General features: G+C 42.8%; 1 protein-coding gene across 1 annotated transcript; it reads left to right on the plus strand.

The window, feature by feature from the left end:
• Window positions 1–1,429: 1,429 nt before the first annotated feature.
• On the plus strand, window positions 1,430–17,348 carry LOC131246915 (uncharacterized). The gene is made up of 3 exons (XM_058247383.1): window positions 1,430–1,493; window positions 10,759–10,985; window positions 16,905–17,348. Exons 1-3 carry the CDS (start codon window positions 1,430–1,432, stop codon window positions 17,346–17,348), a joined length of 735 nt encoding a protein of 244 aa, XP_058103366.1.
• The last annotated feature ends 8,320 nt before the right edge of the window (window positions 17,349–25,668 follow it).

The following is a 25,668-nucleotide window of genomic DNA, read 5'->3' on the forward strand; positions in this document are numbered from 1 at the left end:
GACTCCTTCAGCCATGGCACCTGCTACTACAAATAACGAAGGGCGAATGACATCTACTGACTTAGAGCTTAGGAAGACCACTATGCTTAGCCAGTAGGCAATGAACGCTATGAGCTCCCCATTAACAAAATACTCAGCACGACCTTTCATACCCTTCCAGAGACGTTCAAGCTCTCGTGAGTGGTTGCCAATAAACTTGGAAGAAAAAAAAAGAGATAAGCAAATGAAATTGAGAATATGTATCAAGGTGTAATAGAGGCATTAATTGAAGAAGAAGGAAAATTACCAAAGAGCTCTGCTAAAGTGAGCCAGCCATTGCATAGGCTGATTCTTGTGAATATTCAGAAATTTGGACATTTCCCTAAAAAGTTTGGTGGTTGATTCTAGAAAGAGGGGATGCGTTCAGGTGAAGAGACGAAGGCAAGCTCCTCGTTTGTGGAGACGAATTCATCAAAGAATTTTCCGGTTATCGGCAAACCGGTAATCCTGTGAATATCCCAAAGTATGACGCTCATTTCACCTTCTGGGAAATGAAAAGAATTGGTGGAAGGACACTAGTAATTGAGGAAAGCCTTCAAAATGAAAGATTCCTTGTAAAAGGGACGTGACGTTGCTTCGATCGCATTGAAAATATTAATCTTCGATAAAGTCCCCAAATTTTTTGCCAGAACTGTGGTAGCCCATTCAAAATAATAATTGCAAGGAGTCAAAAGACCTCTTGTTCTGAATTCTTCTGAGCTCTAGATGAGGCGGCGATGGGCGAAACATTGCTGGAGTGTTTCATAAAAGCAAGTTAGATATAGACTATGAAGGTCGTAGGAAGGGACGAGGAAGATCATAGAATGGATGCCACCAATTTGCTGTCTTGGTTTTGGCGGCTGCAAGATACCTTCTAATAGTCTTGGTTCCCTGAACGACCAAGACTCTGTGTAAGCTAATCTTTCTGAGGTCAGATGATCCTTAGGCTCACAAATCAACATAGAATGGTGGCGATGGAGACTGACTAGAATTACTACAATACCCTGCTTGTAGGGGTTGTCAAATTTTATGACACCCTGAACTGCACGAATCGACTCCCAGGAATTGTGAAGCTTCTTCCTATTGTGTTCCTTGATCTTCTCTTGAAACTCCTGAGCCTTGTTTCGACGACTCTTCTTTGGTCTAAAGGGGGGAGGAGTATTTTCTCTAGCGGGCAGTTTTTGGTTGATTGTTTGATGATGCACCGTCGTCTTCAGCCATTCTTCCCAGTCATATTCACGACCGTGTTTTGGGGGTCTCTCAAGATCGCCCATCGCGATGGCTCTATGGAAAGGAGATGGTAGTGTTTCAATACATTGGGTAAAGTCAAAAGTGGGGAGTACCGGTTCTTTTATGTAAGCAGGGAGCATAGCGGTTGTTTTAAATCATTTGCGTAAGGGTTGAGCCGGAGATGATGGTGATACTGTTGCTTGGGATGCCGCAGCTTGGAAGGGTTCAGGATTTGGCAATTCCTAGTGAGAAGGTTGATTGGAGGGAGGATTGACAATGATGAAAGTTCCTTTTGTACGGGCCATGTTGAAATGAAGAAATTTAGAAATTTGGCTAAGTCTGGGAAATTAGTCAAAGCATTGGTTGCGCGGGTCGCGCAACAGGTTCTAGGTTGCACAGGCGGCGCAACGGCTAAGGTCCTTACGCGAACGAAAAAAACATTGCACGGGTCACGCAACAAGTGCTAGTTGCACAGGATGAAAACAAAGAGATGGGGCTTCACTGCAAATAGAAAAAGTGAAGAAACAAAAAACTGACCAACTATTTATAGAAGATGGGGTCGAGTACAAACTTGGGCGCCCATTACACGGGTCGAGCTACGACCTTAGGGAATGTAAAAATTTAAGAAGATTGATCCTGATTCTTTGATTCAAGGGAACAAAGAACAGATCAAGGGGGCATCTGTTGGAGCATAAAAATCATGAAGAAAGATTAAAGATTAGGAATTAGACAGGGAGTGAAGAAAAGAGAAAGAAGAAGATCAAAGTGTTTTATTTAACAGTTACGCAGGTTGTGCAACTGGTGGTCGTTACACGAGTTATGCAGTTAGCCTAATGAGTTATTTGAACTATGCGAAGGACTTCATCGTTGCCTGAATCACACAACTCTTTTTATCATTACGTGGATCGCACAACTCTTTACATCGTTATGCGGATTGCGCAACTAATGTCACTATTGCGTGGGTATGCAATCGAGGGCAGATGATAATTTTAATGATAGGAAAGATTTGATGTAAAGTGGGACCCATGGCATAAAGATCGAGGGTTGGCATTTGTGGAGGCCTATAAATACTCCACTCCCCCTCTCATTTGGTACGGTAGAAGAATTCTAGAAGAGGAGCAGAGCTCTGAGAGAAGGCCGAAGGTGAGAAGTAAAGAAGGGGATCAGTTGTGCAGACCGCCCAACCAACGGACTGGTTGCGCGGGTCACGCAACCAGGTCACTATGTGACCAGTCATAAAAGGAGCGAGATATTACTGAAATCGTCCAGTTCAATCTTCACTGCTGCAAGCTCTCCTTTACATAAAGGACAAGCTCAAAAGGGGAGAAGGTAATCAACACAATATTCCTCCTAAGGAGATGACTGAAGCGACTATCGAAATGCTGCCAAATTTTAGATTTGGATTTTGTTAATTTCAATTCATGTACTTCAAATGATCTATCTTAGAATTAAGGGATATTAGAGGGATGGAAATGAACTTAGTATTAATAATATGATGATTGTTCTAAATAGATTTTTTCTTTGTTACATTTAAATAAGATAATCTCCCAAATCAAATACATTTGTTTCTTATTTGAAACAACTCAGAAATTAAGTGAAGATCTACTTTATACGAACCTTCTTTAAACATGAGAGTGAAGGTCAAATCTTTAATAGAAACATCATCTATACACGCAAACATAGCTTGCACAATGGAGCAGTATGCCGGTCTGCCTTAATTCAGAATGTTATCTCATCCTATAGAGACAAGGAGGGGAATAATGTTGAATTGAACAAGATGGTTAGCATTAATGGTCCGCTCTAATTCAGAATGTTATCCCATCTTACAACGACAAGGAGGGAAATAATGTTGAATTGAACAAGATGGTTAGCATTAACGGTCTGCTCAACAATGATGTTGCGGAGACTGATTACTTGCACATATTTCGGGTCCTCTTTGGGTGGATGAAGAGTACGCACCGAAATGGAATGAGAAGAAGATGCACAAGTAGATTTCTTCTTTGGTCTACCTTCCATTATAAGAGTAAACAAGAAAGAGTAAGAAAGGATTTAAGGATTTCAAACCTAACAAAAACCCAACAAACCACAAAGAAACTTAAAATAAAAGCAAGATTCAAGCAAGATGAGACTTAAAGAGCCTAAATCCAAGAGGAAATTGAAAATGCACCACTTACTTGCATGAATCGAAGGTGGGTTCGACGGGTTGGAGAAGGGGCCAAGAGTGGAAAATGAAGATTTTGGAGAAAAAGTGATTTTTCACCCTAAAAAGGGGTTTTGGCCCACGTACCACGACTGGTCGAGTATGTGCTCAACCGGTCGTGAGAGCACAAAAATGATGCATATATTATTTATTTTATCTTAAATTTTAAACAAAAATAAAATTACACAAAAATACACATTAGTACAAGCATGTAATCATGAACATCTCAAGAAGAATTACACATACCCATATCCAATTTTTATTTAGAAAACGTATTTCTATCAAGTGGTTTGGTGAATATATCAGCACGTTGGTTTTTAGTCTGCACATAGTCTAATGAAATAATTTTCTCTTCCACTAATTCCCGAATATAGTAATACCTAATGTCAATATGTTTGGTATGGGAATGCTAGATGGGATTCTTAGAGATATTGATTGCGTTAGAGTTATCGCAATATAGAATCATTGTGTTTTGCACAATCCCGTAGTTGTTCAACATTATTTTCATCCATACAATCTGAGTGCATGCATTTCCAACTATGATATTGTAACGCCCCGACCAAAAAATAACAATATCGTGAGGCGCTCACGTGCGAACCGACGTAGGACCGAATGATTCGACTGCACGTGTGGGTCTATTATTGATAAATTAATTCAAATTTAGCCATTGATGTGATTAAATCAAATCGTGGTCTGGTCGAGCACGGGCCATAAAGCTAAATGCCCAAGCTACACTTGGCGACTGTCCATACGGGTCGTGTATCGCCCGAGGAAGGACCAGAAACTCTGACACTTTGGTAGGCCAACGACCTCACTGGGCTTGTGATCTCACGTAGATGTTAAGCTCAGACGATGCCCAGAAATGGGTAAATTGTGTCGTACAGCCAGCACTTGAAACTTGCGAGTCACCAAGCCTAAAGAAGAAAATTCTGAAATTTAAATTAATTAGCCCTGTTTCTTGAGTCAGCAAATTTAGGCATTTTAGCCATTGGGTTTCTTCTAAATTGACACTGAAGGTCAGAAATTATTCCCTGCCCTTGCCCATAAAATGTGACCATTAATCGTGGAATGGTGACCTTTGATCGTAAATCGGGTCGCTGCGGCAAAACCCCGCATTCATTTGCGATCAAACTTTGCCCAACCATTCATCAGGCTATGGGGCAGATGTTCCATGATTTAGATGGGCCAGGGGGACCATCAGGACAGCCCCAATGATAAAAAATGGGCCCACAGGGCCATTGGAGGAAATTACCAAACAACAGTGTCGACTGATATAATTCTAGACATATAAAAGTCTAGCCCTCTCCCTCATTTGTTAAAATTTTAGCAATAAAAATTCTAAGAGAGAGAGAGAGGGGGGGGAGAGTGAGGAGATTGGGTGGTGATTGTGGTTTGTGATGCTTGGGATTTGGGAATCCCTGCACCTACACCTTCCAATTGCCGAAAAGTGCTGACCCAATTGCCTTTGGAGCAAAACCCCTTTCAATCCAAGGTAAGATTGAGCTCCAGACCATTTTTCCTTAAATTCTAGCCACATGCATGTAACATACCGCCACTCCATGCAATGTAGAGCCCCGGCGCGTCGAGCTTGTGGACCTAATGCCGTTAGGACGATCTCAGCAACTTCCGGTCAATAATAGGTGTGGACCATTACCTTTAGGTGGCAGATTATCCTGCTTAGCATAGGTTTAGTGAATGTGTGTGGTGCATTATTAGTGCATATTGCTGAATTTTCATTTGGGCTGCATAATTAGGATAATGGACTAGGAATTACTGAAATTATGGAAGGGGATTAGACCATAATACCCCAAATTTGTGACTTGTACATTTGCATGCTCATGTAGGGTGCAAATATCTAACTTTTCCCAAATTTATGCTAGTTGATTGTTGATTTATTGATTTGGTACTAACTATGCTTAAACAATGACATGAATTGCTGTAAATTGCTGTTTGTTGGTTGAATTGTTGCTACATGTCAATTATGCTAGGAGTAAAGGCATGGAATGTTGTCACATTGTTGATTTGTTGAACTACTTGCTTGATTTCCTCAATTTATAGCTGAATTATATGATTTATGTTAACTCATGGAAGACTACTTGTTGTATATTGGTGCATGGCTACCCTTATGGTTGTATATGTTGGAACATGATGAACATGACCCGTATGGGTTAGCAGAACTTGATATATTGCTTTCCATGTACTTAAATTGTTGATTTATGCCTAACATGGGTGAATTATCTCTGAATTTGATAATACATGTTGTGTATTATTGCATAAACCCTTGTGGATAGGTCGATTACCTGGAATTACTTGGGCGACCCTATTCGTTGGACCTGCCCGCGAGTAATCTGGCCCGAATAGTTGAACTATAGGTTGTTGGACGTAGTTGGACTACACGAGACAGTGTTCTCAGGCTGATTAGCTACAATTTAGCCCGTCGGGGCATATTAACACTTAAGTTGACCATCCTTGTACGTTAACCATGTTTGATCACGCCTATATGAATCCGAAGTACCCTAAGACCATTGTGTCAACTATTAGCTATAACTTACGACCCATAAAGACTCATGAGCTGGGGATGATGGTATGGGACACTATGCCCGTGTTGTCGGCCTATGCTGGGGTGATGAGACTCCCCATAGTATCTAGTGAGCACTTAGACTTATGAGCCGGGACGGTGGTATGGGACATTGTGCCCGTGTTCTCGGCCTGTGTAGGGGTAACGACCTTCCCAAACTGACTGTGAGTAGGACATTTAAGTCCTTATTGCATTTCATCTGAGATTATGGTTTTCGGGATTAACGACCCCAAATAGGGCTAAGGATCGCAAGGGTCGTATGACCATGACCTTTGAGCCCTGCAATCGGGTTAGGGCAACAACTTCACTAAGGGTATTCCTGTTTCCTTAATTTGTTGGATGAATGAATCTAATTAATCAATCGGGCTAACATATTTCATGACATTTGCATTATTATTGTGGCAATTGGGTAGTTAAGGTTACTATTTGAGGGAGTGTTGGTCATTACGAACGTTAAATGTCGTTGTTTAAGGGAGAGTTGGTAGTGAGGAGCATGCATCATATCATTGAGCCATGCATTTGCATTAACAGTAGTATTTAAGATTCTATATTGTTTACTATTCATTAAATGTATTCTATGTATTATAATTTGTGTGGCTTATTGCTAATGGTACCACTGAGTTAGTTACTCACTCCCACTCTAGGATGGTGTTCTAAAACACCAACTAAAATCTGATATAAATGCAGGTACCCTGGAGTAGGACACACTGGACGATGTCGGTGCCGACGATGATGAGGAACAAACGTATTTCCAAGCATTGGGCAGACCTTATTAGCGCAATGGATGGCTGCGGGATTGGGCCAGAGCCCAGATCATTTTGGGGATTGACATGTAGAAGGGACAGGGTCCCTTGGCAATGACATTCTAGATTATCAGATTTATTTGTCTATGGATAGATTTGAATTTATGTTGAGATGTTTATTTAACTTAGTGGCACTTGAATCCTTTCTGAATGATCTAATATTAATTTCATTTAGTTTAATTCTCCATTGTTTCTAATATATGATAATTGTATTCATTTGTGACTCATTTATGCACACGTGACACCTAGGAATTCGGGAGCCGAGTTGCTACTCGGTCCTCGAATTTCAGGGCGCTACAGATATATTCAACCTCAGCTGCGGATAGGGAAATGGAACTTTGTTTCTTGCTATGCCAGGAAACCAACAATTCCCAACATAAAAGCAACCACCGCTAGTGGATATTGGATCGTCTATATACCCAGCCCAATCAGCATCCGAGTAACCAGCTAATTGAACATTAGTATCAAGTGGATACCACAGACCTAAATTAATTGTACTTGTAACATACCTAATAACTCTCTTGACAGTAATCAGGTGGGATTCCTTAGGTTCAGATTGATATCTAGCACAAATTATTACACTAAATGCAATATCAGGTCGACTCACAGTTAAATATAATAGACTGTCAATCATACTATGATACAACCTACGATCTATGCTCTTACCTGTTGCATCTTTAGATAGCTTAAGAGTTGTACTCATAGGAGTATCAAAATGCTTACCACTTTCAAAACCAAACTTCTTAACCAAGTTTAGAGCATACTTGGTTTGTGAAATGAAAATACCGTCTTTAAGACGATAGAGATGACCCCCGACTACCGCATGTTCCACCATATATGCACATACAACATGCACCCCAGGTCGAGCAACTGTACAGAGTGCACTCAGTTTATGGTGGACTCAAATTTACTTGCCTACTCTCGTGTTGACTCAGATAGTGAAGGCAACGCAATCTATTCAGGAGAATCAGTCTCTCCCATTTGGCCGATTGATTTGTAAGATTGCCCATAATTATGGGTACAGGCAGCAGGTGAACCGTCTTATCCCTATTAGATGGATTGATAAGAATATTCTCAACAAGATGAAGATGGGCCCTAAGAAGAAGAGACTAAAGAGGAAGAAGAGAGCGAGGATGAAGAACAGGAGGAAACTGAGGCTTAGGACTCCCACTACGAGCCTCATGCCACCCATAGTGAGCATGAGACCCTGGCTAAGGTGGTAGAGAACCAGGAATATTTGAAGAATAAATTCAAGAAGATGTCTCGCACTCTTAAAGCCCTTCTGTGCTGCGTGTAGGATAAGGGAACACCTCCACCTTCGTAGGAGTCGGAGGATTAGGAGTGTAGTGTGTGTTTATTGTTTCTCTTTTTGTAATAGCCTTGGATAGGCTCAGTTTAGTTACTTTAGGGTTGTTAATTCTGAAGTTTTCTTTTGTTAAGTCAGTAATCATGCATTTTCTATCATTGTACATGTAATGCCATAGCATATGTAATAGTGACAATTTTGCTTAATGAAACGTGTGAAGCTTCTTTTACTTGAGTAATGTGTTGAAATGCTTGGAGAATTGATAACACACGTGAGATATTGCTCCAACTTCATAAATATTGTATGTTGTGTTCGTGGGGACTCTGTATATGAATGTTGTGAAATTGTCTTCCATGACAATGATGCCCCAAGGTGTTAGTCGTCTTGTCCACCTAGCCTTGGGCGGGAGAGACGACCATGAGCGACTTGCCCCAAATGAACTATTGGGTAGCTAGGACGGAGCCAGTCAGCTCGACATGAACAATGAAATATCAGGCCAAATCCCAGAGGCGCCACCAATTCGGGGCGAGACCTCTTCATACCGGACCGCCCCATCCACGGGCACTATGGAGTAGATGTTACATGTGATGCAACAGCGATAACAGTCTCTGCACACCTTGGTGGGAACTATGGCTCACCATTTGAATGCGCCATCACCTGGTCAAACCGGGACGTTAGTCACTCCGTACAACCTTTTCGAGCGCTTCTAAAGACTGAGATCACCCACATTCACTGGCACTCACAGACCTGAGAAGGCTGAGAGTTGGTTAAATCGAGTCACGAAAGCGATCCGGCCTCCACATTGTTCGGAAGCAGAACGGGTGGAATTGATATCCTACTTATTCGAGAAGGAGGCAGATGTATGATGGGACAATGTATTGAGGACCGTCCCCGAAAACTTCATATAGACTTGGGAGGACTTTGATACGCAGTTCTTCTAGAAATATTTCCCACATACATATCGGATAGAAAGGATAATGAATTTTTACGCCTCCAACAGGGAGGTATGTCGGTGGTCGAGTATGAGAACCGGTTCACCGAGCTGTCTCGATATGCCCCGAAGATTGTGGCAGATGAAGAAACTTGGATGAGACATTTTACCGAGGGACTGAGGACCGGAATTCGCAATAAAATGTGTTGTGCGAATATTCAGACTTATGCTGAACTAGTAGAAATGTCCCTGCGGTCGGAGCGGGATGGTAAAAGGGTCTCCCGGGCACATATTCAAGCCGAATCCTGAGGTAGAGCTGTAGGACGATCTTCGTCCTCCTCAGGAAGAAGGGTACCACCTAATACGCCTCCCCAACACACATCACCTCCACCCACATACATTCGTCCCGATCTTGTGTGCGAGTATTGCCGGAAGGTGGGGCATTTAGAGGCCTACTATTTTTCGAGGATGACGGATCATGGATATGTACCCCCACAGCGCATGAGCCGTCCACCGCAACTAGCATCGCCGGCTCCTCCTCAATGAGTCGCGGGCTCGTCTCAACAGATTCGTAGGTCTCTGACACATCAGGTTAGGCCACAGCCTCAACCTATGCACTAGCCCAACCGACCATAGCAAGCTCGGGTTCATGCTCTGACAGCCGAGGGCATTGATGCAGCTATGACCACTCCTGCAACATTTGAGGTTACGGTGTTCAAGGTACCCCTATCTTTCTTCTTGTGGACATTGGGTCCACAACTTCACTCATATCATCCACGACTGTCAAGAGTCTAGGACTACCAATTGCTCCCATGCGGGAGTGAGAATTATAACGGTAGTCGGAAGCTTCACTGAAGCTACATTCGATTGCTAGGGTTATCCCACAGACTTGGGAAGCAAAAGGATTCATGTGGATCTTATAGTCATGAAGGTCTTCCACTACGACATAATCTTGGGAATGAACTGGCTTTCTGCAATGAGAGTCGAGATCGATTGCGAAGAACGGATGGTGACGATCTATGAGGGTGGTAGCTCTCCTTTTACATTCTCGGTTCAAGTCAGCTACCACAATGAGTCCTCTATTATGCATCGCTAGAAGAAGGCAGTAAAGAGATTTCCCTGACACACACTCCTGTTGTGAGTGATTTTGTTGATGTGTTCAAGAGCATTCCGGGACTCCCTCCTCGGTGGGAGATTAACTTCACCATCGATTTGGTGTCGGCATGATGCCCATTTCTCTCTTAACCTATCGGATGCCTCCTTATGAAATGGAGGAACTCCGAGTCTAAATTGACGGAGTATTGGACACGGGTTTTATCCGACCTAGTGTATCCCTATGGGAAGCTCCAGTTGTGTTTATAAGAAAGAAGTATAGCTCCCTACGGTTATGCATTGATTACCGACGGTCGAATCAAGACACTATTAAGAACAAGTACCCTTTACCTCAAATCGATGATTTGTTTGACCAATTAAGAGGTGCCCAATACTTCTCAAAGATTGACCTGCAGTCCAGGTACAATCAACTACGGGTTAAAGCTAATGATCTGCCAAAGACGGCCTTTAGGACCAATTTTAGGCATTATGAGTTCTTGGTCATGCCTTTTAGACTCACTAATGCGCCAGCTATGTTCATGGATTTAATGAACAAAGTCTTCAGACTGTTTCTTTATCGTTTTGTAATTGTGTTCATAGATGACATTCTGATATATTACAAGAGCCACAAGGAACATGAGGAACATCTGCGAGCGGTTCAAGAAACGCTCAAGCAAAATAAGTTATACGCCCAGTTTCAGAAGTGCGATTTTTGGAAAGAAGAAGTCAAAATTCTGGGCCACGTGGTGTCTAAAGAAGGCATCTCCATGGACTTGGCCAAAGTAGCGGCGATACAAGACTGGAAACGACCGAGCTCAATTACGAAGGTCAAGAGCTTCTTGGGTTTGGCGGGATATTACCGTCGGTTCATCAAAGATTTTTCTAAAATCGCCCGAATTTTGTCCCAGCTCACCAGGAAGGACCTTAAGTTCGCCTGGAATGAGAAGGCGGAAGCAGCCTTCAAGGAGTTGAAGGAAAGGTTGACCTCGGCCTAGTACTCATCCTGCCTAAGCAAGGGATCAAGTACACCATTTTTACAGACGCGTCCCATGTGGGGTTCGGTTGTCCTTATGCAGAAGGACCGAGTTATTACCTATGGTTCACAGTAATTGAGGAAGCATGAAGAAAATTAGCCTGCTCACGATCTCGAATTAGTTGCAGTTATTTTTGCCTTGAAAATGTGGAGACATTATCTTTATGTGGAAGAATTTGAGCTCTTTTGTGACCACAAGAGCCTCAAATATATCTTCACCCAGAGAGATCTAAACATAAGGCAACGTCACTAGATGGAGACCTTGAAAGATTTGAAATATGAAGTTTCTTATCATCCTGGTAAAGTCAATCTGGTAGCAGATGCATTGAGCCAAAAGAAGACTATCGAGTTTGTGGCTCCATTAATGGTGGGAGAATAGAATATGGTGGAGTACGTGTGAGACTTTAAGCTAAAACTAAGAATAGAAGAGCCATACGAAGTCATTATACATGTTCATGCCCAACCAATGATCAACTGCCCGATCATTGAGGCCCAAAGGGGCGATGAATTGTTGGTATAGATGAGAGAACCTCTGGCAGTCCAAAGTGATTCTGAGTGGAGAATCGGCACTGATGAAGGATTACGCTTTCAAGGCTGCCTTTGCATCCCAGACCATCCTAAGATGAAAGAGGCACTGCTAGCTAAGGCCCATAACTCTAAGCTATCCAAGCACCCCAGAACTAGCAAGATGTACCGGGACCTCAACCACAATTACTAGTGGGACAACATTAAGAGAAAGATAGCTGGCTATGTATCTCAGTGCCTTACATGTCAGCAAGTGAAGGCAAAGCATCGTTGATCTCCAGGTCTCTTACAACCCATGCTACTTGCCGAATGGAAATGGGACTACATTTCTATGGATTTCATTTCGGGTTTTCCCAGGACAAAGAAAGGGCATGATTCAATTTGGGTGATCATGGACTGATTGACTAAATCAGCTCATTTTCTCCCTATCTGAGCTTCGTAATCCACCGATGACTTAGCAAAGTTAAATATCAAGGAAATAGTTTGGCTTCACGGCATTCCTTTAGAAATTATGTCGGACTGGCACACACGATTCACCTCGATGTCCTGGATGTGAATACAGGAAGCCATGGGAGTTAAGCTAAAGTTTAGCACTGCCTTCCACCCTAAGACTGATGAGCAGACAAAACAGGTGAACTGAATACTAGAAGACATGTTGAGAGCATGTGCATCAGATTTCTTGGATAGTTGGGATGAATGCCTCCCCTACGCCGAGTTTGCTTATAACAATAGCTTCCAAGCTAGCATCGGCATAGCGCCTTATGAGGCCTTATATGGGCGACCGTGTCGAGCTCCTCATTATTGGGCTGAGGTTGGTGAGAAAAGCTTGTTGGGACCTGATTTGGTCCAGATTACTACTGAGAAGATCAAAATTATTAGGGAATGCCTATTGATGGCCCAAAGTAGGCTGAAGAGCTATGCGGACACAAGACGAAGGGATTTAGAATTTGAAGCAGGAGACCATATATTTTTGAGAATCTCACTAATGAAGGGAGTTCAACGTTTTGTTAAAAAGGGGAAACTTACCCCGCAATATATCGGCCCTTTCCAGATCTTGGATCGGATAGGGCCGGTTGCATATCGTTTGGCCTTACCCACTCCCCTCGCCAGTGTACATAATGTGTTTCATGTCTCCATGCTAAAAAAGTACGTTCCTGACCCTTCACACGTCATTCGATGGGAGCACATGGAACTCAAAGACAATGCCACATACATCCTTAAGCCCACTAGAACCTTGGACAAGGAGTAACTGCTGCAAAATAAGGTGATCCCACTAGTGAAGGTTTTATGGACGCACCAGGGGGAAGAAGAAGCCACTTGAAAAACCGAGGCTGAAGTGCAAAAACACTACCCAAACTGCTTAAGTAATACGAATAGGTACAAATTTCGAGGACGAAATTTATTTATAAGGGGGTAGATTGTAATGCCCCGTCCAAAAAGGAACAATGTGCTAAGGCGCTCACGTGCAATTGATGCAGGACTGAATGATTCGAACGCACGTGTGGGTCTATTACTGATAAAATAATACAAATTTAGTCATTGATGCGATTACATCAAATCATGGCCGAGTCGAGCACGGGCCGTAGAGCCAGATGCCCAAGCTACACTTGGTGACTGTCCGTACGGGCTGTGTATCGCCCAAGGAAGGACCGAAAACTCTAAAACTTTGGCAAGCCAAGGGCCTCACTAGGCTTGTGATCTCATGTAGATGTTAGGCTCAGACGATGCCCATAAATGGGTAAATTATGCCGTACAACCAGCACTTGAAACTTGCGAGTCACCAGGCCTAAAGAAGAAAATTCTGAAATTTAAATCAATTCATCGTGTTTCTTGAGTTAGAAAATCTAGACATTTTAATCATCAGGTTTATTCTAAATTCATGCTGAAGGTCAGAAATAACTCCCTACCCTTGCCCATAAAATATGACCACTGATCATAGAACAGTGACCGTTGATCGCGAATCAGGCCGCTGCGGTAAAACCCCGCATCCGTTTGTGATCAAACTTTGCCTAACCCTTCATTGGGCTATGGGGCACATGTTTCATGAATCATATGGGCCATGGGACCATCAAGACAACCCCAATAATAAAAAATGGGCCCACAGGGCCATTGGAGGAAATTACCAAACAACAAGGTCGACTGATATAATTTTGGACATATAAAAGTCCAGCCCTCTCCCTCATTTGCTGAAATTTCAACAATAGAAATTTTGAGAGAGAGAGAGAGGGAGAGTGAGGAGATTGGGTGGTGATTGTGGTATGCGGTGCTTGAGATTTGAGAATCCCCGCACTTACACCTTCCAATTGCCGGAAAGCTTCGACCCAATTGTTGTTGGAGTGAAACCCCTTTCAATCCAAGGTAAGATTGAGCTCCAGACCATTTCTACCTAAATTCTAGCTACATGCATGTAACTTACCGCCACTCCATGCAATGTAGGGCTCCAACGCGTCGAGCTTGTGGACCCGACGCCGTTAGGACGATCTCATCAACTTTCGGTCAACAATAGGTGCGAACCATTACCTTTAGGTGGCTGATTATCATGCCTAGCATAGGTTTAGTGAATGTGTGTGCTGCATTGTAAGTGCATGCTGCTGAATTTTCATTTGGGATGCATAATTAGGATAATAGACTAGAAACTGCTGAAATTAAGGAAGGAGATAAGACCTTAATACCCCAAATCTGTGACTTGTGCATTTGCAAACATCAACTTTCCCCAAATTTATGCTAGTTGATTGTTAATTTCCTGATTTGGTACTAACTATGCTTAAACAATGACATGAATTGTTGTAGATTACTGATTATTGGTTGAATTTATTGCTACGTGTCAATTATGCTAGGAGTAAAGGCGTGAAATGTTGTCACATTGTGGATTTGTGAAACTACTTGTTTAATTTCCTTGATTTATAGTTGAATTATGTGATTTATGTTAACTCATGGAAGACTAGTTGTTACATATTAGTGCATGGCTGCCCTTATGGTTGTATATGTTAGAACATGATGAATATGACCTGTATGGGTTAGCAGAACTTGATATATTGTTGTCAATGTACTTAAATTGCTGATTTATGTTTGTCATGGGTGAATTATCTCTGAATTTGACAATACATGTTGTGTATTATTGCATAAACCCTTATGGATGGGCCGATTACCTGGAATTACTTGGGCGACCCCTTTTGTTGGACTTGCCCGCGAGTAATCTGGCCCGAATAGTTGAACTATAGTTTGTTGGCTATAGTTGGACTACATGAGACAGTGTTCTTAGGCCGATTAGCTATGGTTCAGCCCGTCAAGGCATATTGACTCTTAAGTCGGCGATCCTTGTACGTTAACCATGTCTGATCATGCCTGTATGAATCCGAAATACCCTAAGACCATTGCATCCACTATTAGCTATAATTTACGGCCCACAAAGACTCATGAGCCGGGGATGGTGGTATGGGACACTATGCTTATGCTGTCGGCCTACACTGGGGTGACAAGCCTCCACATAGTGCCTAGTGAGCACTAGACTCGTGTGTTGAGAATGGTGGTATGGGAGAATGTGCCTGTGCTGTCAGCCTATGCTGGGGTGACGACCTACCCATAGTGATCGTGAATAGGACATTTAAGTCTCAATTGTATTTCATCTGAGATTATGGTTTTCAAGATTAACGATCCCATATAGGGCTAAGGACTACGAGAGTCGTATGACCATGGCCCTTGAGCCACGTGATCGGGTTAGGGCAACAACTTCACTAAGAGTATTTTGGTTTCTCCAATTTGTTAGATGAATGAATCCAATTAATCAATAAGGCTAACATATTTTATGAAATTTGCATTATTATTGTGGCGATTAGGTAGTCGAGGTCGCAATTTGAGGGAGTGTTGGTCATTGCAAACGTCAGATGTCGTCGCTTAAGGAAGAGTTGGTAGTGAGGGGCATGCATCATATCATTGAGCCATGCATTTGCATTAACAATACTATTTAAGATTCTATACTATTTATTTTCATTAAATGTATTCTGTGTATGATGATTTGTGTGGCCTATTGCTAATGGTACCACTGAGTTAGCTACTCAATCTCACTCTGGGACTGTGTTGCAAAACACCAACCAGAATCCGATATAGATGCAAGTACCCTGTAGCAGGATGCACTGGACAATGTCGATGCCAACGATGATGAGGAATGAGCGTATTTCCAAGCATTGGGCGGATCTTATTAGCGTGATGGATGGCTGAGGGATTGGGCAAGAGCCCAGATCATTTTGGGGATTGACATGTAGAAGGGATAGGGTCCCTATGCGATGACATTCTAGATTATCATATTTATTTGTCTATGGATAGTTATGAATTTATGTTGAGATGTTTATTTAACTTAGTGGCACTTGAATCCTTTCTGAATGATCTAATATTAATTACGTTTGGTTTAATTCTTCATTGTTTCTAATATCTGATAATTGTATGCATTTGTGACTCATTTATGCACACATGACACTTGGGAATTCGACAACCGAGTTGCTACTCGGTCCTCGAATTTTCGGGCGTTGTAGATATATTCAGCCTCAGCTGTGGATAGGGATATGGAGCTTATTTTCTTGCTATGACAGGAAAGCAAACAATTCCCAACATAAAAAAGAAACCACCACTAGTGGATTTTCGATCGTCTATATTCCCAGCCCAATCAACATCCAAGTAACCAGCTAATTGCACATTAGTATCAAGTGGATACCATAGACCTAAATTAACTGTACTTGCGACATACCTAATAATCCTCTTGATAGCAATCAAGTGAGATTCCTTAGGTTCAAATTGATATCTAGCACAAATTCTTATGCTGAATGCAATATCAGGATGACTCGCAGTTAAATATAATAGACTGCCAATCATACTGCGATCCAACCTATGATCTATGCTCTTACCTGTTGCATCTTTAGATAGCTTAAGAGTTGTACTCATAGGAGTATCAAAATGCTTACCACTTTTAAAACCATTCTTAACTAAGTTTAGAGCATACTTTATTTGAGAATGAAAATACCATCTTTAAGACGACAAAGATGACCCTCGACTACTACCTATTCCACCATATATGCGCATACAATGTGTACCCCAAGTCAAGCAACTGTACAGAGTGCACTAGGTTTATGGTGGACTTCCTGTACTGGGTGGGCAAGGAGATAAGATTTGCCTGCCTACTCTCGTGTTGACTCAGATAGTGAAGGCGGCGCAATCTATTTGGGAGAATCAGTCTCTCCCATTTGGCCGACTGATCTGCAAGATTGCCCATAATTATGGGTACAGGCAGCAGGTGAACCAACTCATCCCTATTAGATGGATTGTTGAGAATACTCTCAATAATATGAAGATGGGCCCTAAGCAGTGCGTGGCCCGACTAGAAGAACTGGGGGATGAGATAGAAGAAGAGACTAAAGTGGAAGAAGATAGAGAGGATGAAGAACAGGAGGAAACTAAGGCCCAGGACTCCGACTGGGAGCCTCTTGCCACCCATAGCGAGCGTGAGACCCTAGCCAAGGTGGTGGAGAACCAGGAATATTTGAAGAAGAAATTCAAGAAGATGTCTCACACTCTTAAAGCCCTCATGTGTTGCGTCCAGGATAAGGGAGCACCTCCACCTTCACCAGAGTTGGAAGATTAGGAGTGTAGTGTGTGGTTGTTGTTTCTGTTTTTGTAATAGTATTGGATAGGCTCAGTTTAGTTGCTTTTAGGTTGTTAATTCTGAAGTTTTCTTTTGTTAAGTCAATAATCATGCATTTTTTGTCATTGTACATGTAATGTCATAGCATATGTAATAGTGACAATTTTGCTTAATGAAATGCGTGAAGCTTCTTTTACTTGAGTAATGTGTTGAAATGCTTGGAGAATTGATAACACACGTGAGATATTGCTCCAACTTCATAAATATTGTACGTTGTGTTCATGGGGACTTTGTATCTGAATGTTGTGAAATTGTCTTCCATGACAATGAGGCCTCAAGGCATTAGTTGTCTTGTCTCCTAGCCCTGGGCGGGAGAGATGACCATGAGCGACTTGCCCCAAATGAACTGTCGGGTAGTCAGGGAGGAGCCAGTCAGCTCGACATGGACAATGAAATATCAGGCCAAAACCCAGAGGCGCCACCAATCCGGGGCGAGACCTCTTCATACCGGACCGCCCCAGCCGCGGGCACTATGGAGCAGATGTTACATGTGATGCGACAGTAGCAACAGTCTCTGCACACCTTGGTGGGAACTATGGCTCACCATATGAATGCACCATCACCTGGTCAAGCCAAGATGTTAATCGCTCTGTACAACCTTTTCGAGCACTTCCAAAGACTGAGATCACCCACATTCGCTGGTATTCACAGACCTAAGGAGGCCGAGAGCTGGCTAAATCGGGTCACTAAAGCGATCCAGCCTCTACATTGCTCGGAAGCAGAATAAGTGGAATTAATATCCTACCTATTCGAGAAGGAGGCAGATGTATGATGGGACAGTGTATTGAGGACCGTCCCTGAAAAATTTGTATGGACGTGGGAGGACTTTGAGACGTGGTTCTTCTAGAAATATTTCCCACATACATATCGAATAGAGAAGGAGAATGAATTTTTGCGGCTCCAACAAGGAGGTATGTCGGTGGCTAAGAATGAGAACCGGTTCACCGAGCTGTCTCGATATGTTCCAAAGATTGTGACCGATGAAGAAACTCAGATGAGACGTTTTACCAAGGGACTGAGGGCCAGAATTTGCACTAAAATGTGTTGTGCGAATATTTAGACTTATGCTGAACTAGTAGAAATGTCCTTACGGTTGTAGCAGGATGGTGAGAGGGTCTCCCGGGCACGTATTCAAGCCAAATCCTAAGGAAGAACTGGAGGACAGTCTTTGTCCTCCTCAGGAAGAAGGGTACCACCTAATGTGCCTCCCCAACACACACCACCTCCACCCGCATATGCTCGTCCCGATCATGTGTGCCGATATTGCCGGAAGGTGGGGCATTCAGAGGCCTGCTATTTTTTAAGGATGAGGGACCATGGATATGTACCCTCACAACGCATGAGCCGTCTACCGCAACTAGCATCACGGCTCCTCCTCAATGAGCTGAGGGCCCGTCTCAGTAGATTCGTAGGTCGTTGGCACCTCAGGTTAGGCCGCTGCCTTGACCTATGTACTAGCCCAACCGACCACAATAAGCTCAGGTTCACGCTATGATAGCTGAGGACGTTGATGCAGCTGTGACCACTCCTACAGCATTTGAGGTTATGGCCCATGTTCAAGGTACTCCTGTCTTTCTTCCTGTGGACACTGGGTCCACAACTTCACTCATATCATCCACAACTGTCAAGAGTCTAGGACTACCAATTGCTCACATGTCGGGAGTGAGAATTATAACTGCAATCGAAACCTTCACCGAAGCTACATTCGTCAGCCAAGGTTGTCCCATAGACTTGGGAAGAAAAAGGATTCATGTGGATCTTATAGTCACGAAGGTCTTCCACTACGACATAATCTTGGGAATGAACTGGCTTTCTGCAATGAGAGCCGAGATCGATTGCGAAGACCGAATGGTGACGATCTATGAGGATGGTAGCTCTCCTTTTACATTCTCAGTTCAGGTCAGCTACCCACAACGAGTCCTCTGTTATGCATCACTAGAAGAAGGCAGTGAAGAGATTTCACTCACACGCGCTCCTCTTGTGAGTAATTTTGTTGATGTGTTCAAGAGCATATTGGGACTCCCTCCCCAGCGGGAGATTGACTTCAACATCGATTTGGTGTCAGGCATGACGCCTATTTCTCTCTCAACCTATCGGATGCCTCCATATGAAATGGAGGAACTTCGAGTCCAAATTGATGGACTATTGGAAGGGGGTTTTATCCGACCTATTATATCCCCATGGGGAGCCCCAATTGTGTTTGTAAGAAAGAAGGATAGCTCCCTATGGTTATGTATTGATTATCGAAGGCTGAATCAGGTCACTGTTTAGAACAAGCACCCTTTACCTCGGATCGATGATTTGTTCGACCAATTGAGAGGTGCCCAATACTTCTTAAAGATTGACTTATAATCTAGGTACCATCAACTATAGGTTAAAGCTGAAGATGTGCCAAAGACGGCATTCAGGACCAGTTTTGGGCATTATGAGTTCTTAGTCATGCCTTTTGGACTTACTAATGCACCAGCTGTGTTCATGGATTTAATGAGCAGAGTCTTTAGACCATTTCTATATCAATTCGTCATCGTGTTCATAGATGACATTCTGATATATTTCAAGAGCCGCAAGGAACATGAGGAACATCTGCGAGCGGTTCTAAAAATGCTCAAATGGAACAAGTTGTATGCCCAATTTTAGAAGTGTGACTTCTGGAAAGAAGAAGTCAAATTTCTGGGCCACGTGGTGTCTAAAGAAGGCATCTCCGTGGACTTGGCCAAAGTAGCGGCGATACAAGACTGGAAATGACCAAGCTCTGTTACGGAGGTTGGGAGCTTCTTGGGTTTGGTGGGATATTACCGCCGGTTCATCAAAGATTTTTCTAAAATCGCTGGACCTTTGTCCCAGCTCACCTGGAAGGACCTCAAGTTCGCCTAGAATGAGAAGGCAGAAGCAGCCTTCAAGGAGTTGAAGGAAAGGTTGACCTCGACCCCAATACTCATCCTTCCTAAGCAAGGGATTAAGTACACAATTTTTACAGATGCATCCCGCATGGTGTTAGGTTGTGTCCTTATGTAAAAGGACCGAGTTATGGCCTATGCTTCATGGCAATTGAGGAATCATGAAGAAAATTACCCTGCTCATGATCTCGAATTAGCTGCAGTTATTTTTAACTAAAAAATATGGAGACATTATCTATATGGGGAAGAATTTGAGCTCTTTTGTGACCACAAGTGCCTTAAATACATCTTCACCTAGAGAGATATAAACATAAGGCAATGTCGCTAGATGAAGACCTTGAAGGATTTCAAATTTGAAGTTTCTTACCATCCTGGTAAAGCCAATCTGGTAGCAGATGCAGTGAGCCAAAAGAAGACTATTGAGTTTGCAGCTCTATTAGTGGTGGGAGAATGGAATATGGTGGAGTACGTGCGAGACTTCGAGCTAAAACTAAGAATAGAAGAGCCATACGAAGTCATTGCACATGTTCATGCCCAACCAATGATCGACAGCCAAATCATTGAGGCCCAAAGGGGCGATGAATTGTTGGTAAAGATGAGAGAACTTGCGACGGTCTGAAGTGATTCCGAGTGGAGAATCGGCACTGATTGAGGATTACACTTTCAAGGCCACCTTTACGTCCCAGACCATCCTAAGTTGAAAGAGGCGCTGCTAGCTGAGGCACATAACTCTAAGCTAGCCATGCACCCCAGAAGTACCAAGATGTATCGGGACCTCAAGCACAATTACTGGTGGGACAACATGAAGAGAGAGATAGCTGGCTATGTATCTTGGTGCCTTATATGTGAGCAAGTGAAGGCAGAACATCGTCGACTGCCAAGTCTCTTACAGCCCATGTCACTTGCCAAATGGAAATGCGATTACATTTCTATGGATTTCATTTCAAGTTTACCCAGGATGAAGAAAGGGCACGATTTAATTTGGGTGATCGTGGATCGATTGACTAAATCGGCTCATTTTCTCCCTATTCGAGATTCATACTCCGCCGACGACTTAACCAAGTTATATATCAAGGAAATAGTTTGGCTTTATGGCGTTCCTTTAGAAATTGTGTTGGACTGGGACACACGATTCACCTCGATGTTCTGGACTTGAATATAGGAAGCCATGGGAGTTAAGCTGAAGTTTAGCACCGCTTTCCACCCTCAGACTGAAGGGCAGACAGAACGGGTGAACTAAATACTAGAAGACATGTTGAGAGCATGTGCATTAGATTTCTTGGATAGTTGGGATGAATGCCTCCCCTATGCCGAGTTTACTTATAACAATAACTTCCAAGCTAGCATCGGCATGGCACCTTCTAAGGCCTTATATGGGTGCCCATGTCGAGCTCCCATTATTGGGTTGAGGTTGGTGAGAAAAGCTTGTTGGGACCTGATTTGGTCCAGACTACTACTGAGAATATCAAAATTATTAGGCAATGCCTATTGATGGCCCAAAACAGGCAGAAGAGCTATGCAGACCCAAGACGAAGTGTAACACCTCAGTCACTGCTTTAATGTGGGCGGGTGCGATGTAATGACCCGGAAAATTTTGTGCCAAGACCCGAGTACTACCTTTGTTTTCCTTAGAAGCTATTTGTGGGTTAATTAGCATTAAACTCGATTGCTTGTGAAATTAGCATCAATCACTTTAAATTTGGTCTGCAGGACTCAAAACCTGTAGAATCGTTAGCGCTATGTTACTCTGAAATCTGGGATTCAACGCTAAATCCAGTTGCTCTTAGGAATTTTTAGAAGCTTTGGATCGGACCTGGACCGCGCGTCGAAAGTCCGATGGCGGTGATCTTAGATTGTTATGGTCACCGTGTTGGACTTGACCATCACCTCAAAAATCAAGTCCAGATGATGTCCTGGGTTGATTTGATTGAGTCCGGAGTGAAGAGTGTGAGGTCGGTGAGAAATTAAATATGATTTTATGAAATTTGAGTCGCGTCGCTTGCACGACGATTTTAAGCAATCTGACCGTTGGATTCCGACCCAATTTCACCCTCGGATCAGGGAAGATGGCCCAGGCATGTCATTATGCTTGTGGACCTGATCGAGTTTCGATGACCGTTGAATTGAGTGCGGTCCACCACGGCTGATCTGTAAATTCGATCGGTACGAAAACTCAGCCTGACCTAGATCCATGGTCAGTGAGCTTAAGTCCGACTGCACGTGGAGAAAGGATCACCAGAAGTGTTCCATTGGATCGAGAGAGGCCTGATTTGGTTATAACCTAAGTATACCTTGGCCCTAGGGCTATTTTCATCAATGTTAGGCCTATATAAAGACCTTGAAACCCTCGCTCTCTTTTCCATACGAATTTCCTAACCTTAGCTAAGAAAGAGAGAGGAAAAGAGAGAGAAAGTGAGAGAGAAGTTGGTGAATCATCTTAAGATTCTTTCCTGTTACTCTACATCCTTAAACCATCACTTTTGAATCGTTATTCCTGCGATTCTAAGTTCCTTCTTGGGGAAGTTAATCTAACCATAATCTATTTTAGAGCTTAGAATAGTCTATGTGTTGTTGTAGCTCATTTCTATTCTTGCCTTAGGTTATCTTGTCGCCGTTGATGAAGACATATCGTCTGAATCAGTTCGGTGTGCTTTTTTTGGTTTAAGGTGCGGACTATATTCGTATAGGCTATGGTTTTCAAGGCTCTCAATGTCAGATAATGGTTTATTCTTATTGTGGGTGCAATTTCACATGCCAAATGCTATGTTTATTTTGCATTCCTGATATGTATGTGTTATATTGAGATTTGTGTATTCTATGTATATGTAGGAAGTATCGTATACGTATAAAATATGAACATGTACTTGCCATAATTAACTGTCATGTATTTGTGCTAGTTGTATGTGTGTCAACTCCTTGGCAAAAGGAATTGTCCAAATGCGTGTATTCCAACATACATCATGTATGTTGAACTATGTAGTCTAAGTGTTTGTAGAAATGTTGAATGGGCTAATGTGTAATATATTATCCTATTTGCGGGCATTGAGAAGAGATTCTCAACTCTCCTATTGGTGTGTATGATTTTTTACATTCAATTTACATTCTTTGTTCTTTAAATTCAAGCGCTACTTATGTTGAAATCCATGTTAAGTGATATTCTTCAAATGCTCACATACTGTGTGATTTGAATTATTGTTCCATTACTGTTCTAAATTGTATATGCATATCTGTTATAATGGAATATGTTTGGGACTAGGAAATAATCCAAAAAATCGGTAATCGGCCTTGAGTTCGTGGCTGAAGTTGCTTTCGCCACGAAGGACGTGATTTGACGAACCCGAGTCGTATTAGAGTTGTCGGAAGTGGTTTGGCCACACGGAGTGTTTACGAACTCTATGTCGTTCAACCCAACGTGCGCTCGTGCTAGTTGAGTTCGTCAAGTAACCCAATTGTCCGATGTATGTTCACCATGTATGGACGCTATTGTTTGAATCTAGGGTACCAATCTTACCGATGAAATCCCGTTAACTGTTGTACCTTGATCCGCCAAGACTCATGAGCCGGACATGGTGGTATGGGACACCGTAGTCGAGCTGTCAGCCTACGCTGGGGTGACAAGCCTCCCCGTAGTGACCAGTGAGCACACCAGACTCATGAGCCAATTATGGTGGTATGGGACACTATATTCGTGCTGTCGGCCTACATTGATTGGTGACGAGCCCTTTGTAGTGACCTCGAGCATACCTGGATACTGCATTAAGGTGATGAGCCTTAGAGTAGTAACGAAGGTATGATAGGTGTGCATTGATTGGTGACAAGCCCTTTGCAGCAACCTAAAATCATATAATCGTATGAGATGGCCTAGGACTGACGACCCTAGAATGGATCACTGTTTGGATAGTGATATGAGGAAGGTACCTTAGCTTCCCAATCCTGCTGTATGAAAAGGACTAATAACAACTTGTAATCATGTTCATGCATCGCATTTGCATGTGCATGGAAGTCGTTGGCACTACGGGAGGAGGTCATGCGTAATGTAAGATGAAGACGCCGAGGGAGTAAGGCGAGGGCATGCATCATTTATACATACATCCTTGCATTAACAAGAGTACTTAGGACATGTTTAATTATTCTGTTTTATCATTACTGCTTGATTGAATTGATAACATATTAACCTTTGCTTTATTGTTCCACTAAGTTGATCACTCACTCCCACGTTCTGGGACGGTGTTTAAACACCAACCAGACTCTGTCTTAGATGCAGATGTTGATGCGACCCCTGAGGTAAAGCAGGAGTTCGAGGATGATGAGGCCGCATTTTCTTTTATGCAGTTCTCAGGCGGGTTCTTGTGAGCCATGTCCTGATGTGTGGGAATTTTGGGTTCTCTTTTGGAATAGATAATGTCATTTGATGCTTGTATTTTTTATAGCAACACTTGTAAGTATGACCTGGCATGTATACGTATTTCAGGGACTTGCACATGTACACTTATGTTTCTTTAAGTCTTCCGCTTGTGTCCTTCACTTATCCCTGAATTATGTTTGCAGTTTGGCTTAATCTATTCCATGTTTTATGTACTCATACGGACAACATACATCCATCATTAAATATGTTGCATAAGTGATGTTTTGAAACTCGGGAGCTGAGTTATGCTCGACCCCTGAATTTCAGGGCGTTACATGCGATGTGGGTGGGGCTGGATGCCTGGGCGAGCTACCGTACTGGGCGAGCTACTATTGCAGTTGACTATAGTGTAACTTGTCCCACATCGGAAGAGTTGTCTGAAGTAATGGCGGTTATATATGTGGTTTGGACCTTCCTTGTACGAGGCCTTTTGGGGGAAACCCTGAGAACAAAACCGTACAGGTCCAGTGGGACCCAGAACGGATAATATCGTACAGTGCTGCTCAGGCCATTACACAAAGGGATTTATAATTTGAAGCAGGAGACTATATATTTTTGAGAATCTCACCAATGAAGGGAGTTCTACGTTTTGGTAAAAAGGAAAAACTTACCCCGCGATATATCAGCCCTTTCCAGATCTTGAATCGGATAGGACCGGTCGCGTATCTTTTAGCCATACCCACTCCCCTTGCTAGTGTACATAATGTGTTTCACGTCTCCATACTTAAAAAGCACGTTCCTGACCTTTCACATGTCATTTGATAGGAGCACATGGAACTCAAGGACAACGCCACGTACATCCTTTAAGCCCACTAGAATCTTGGACAAGAAGGAGCAAGTGTTGCGAAACAAGGTGATCCCACTAGTGAAGGTGTTATGGATGCACCACGGGGAGGAAGAAGCCACTTGGGAAACTGAGGCCAAAGTGTGTAAACACTATCCCAACCTGCTCAAGCAA

Source organism: Magnolia sinica, chromosome 1 (genome assembly GCF_029962835.1).
Source record: "Magnolia sinica isolate HGM2019 chromosome 1, MsV1, whole genome shotgun sequence".
NCBI classification, from domain to species: Eukaryota; Viridiplantae; Streptophyta; class Magnoliopsida; order Magnoliales; family Magnoliaceae; genus Magnolia; species Magnolia sinica.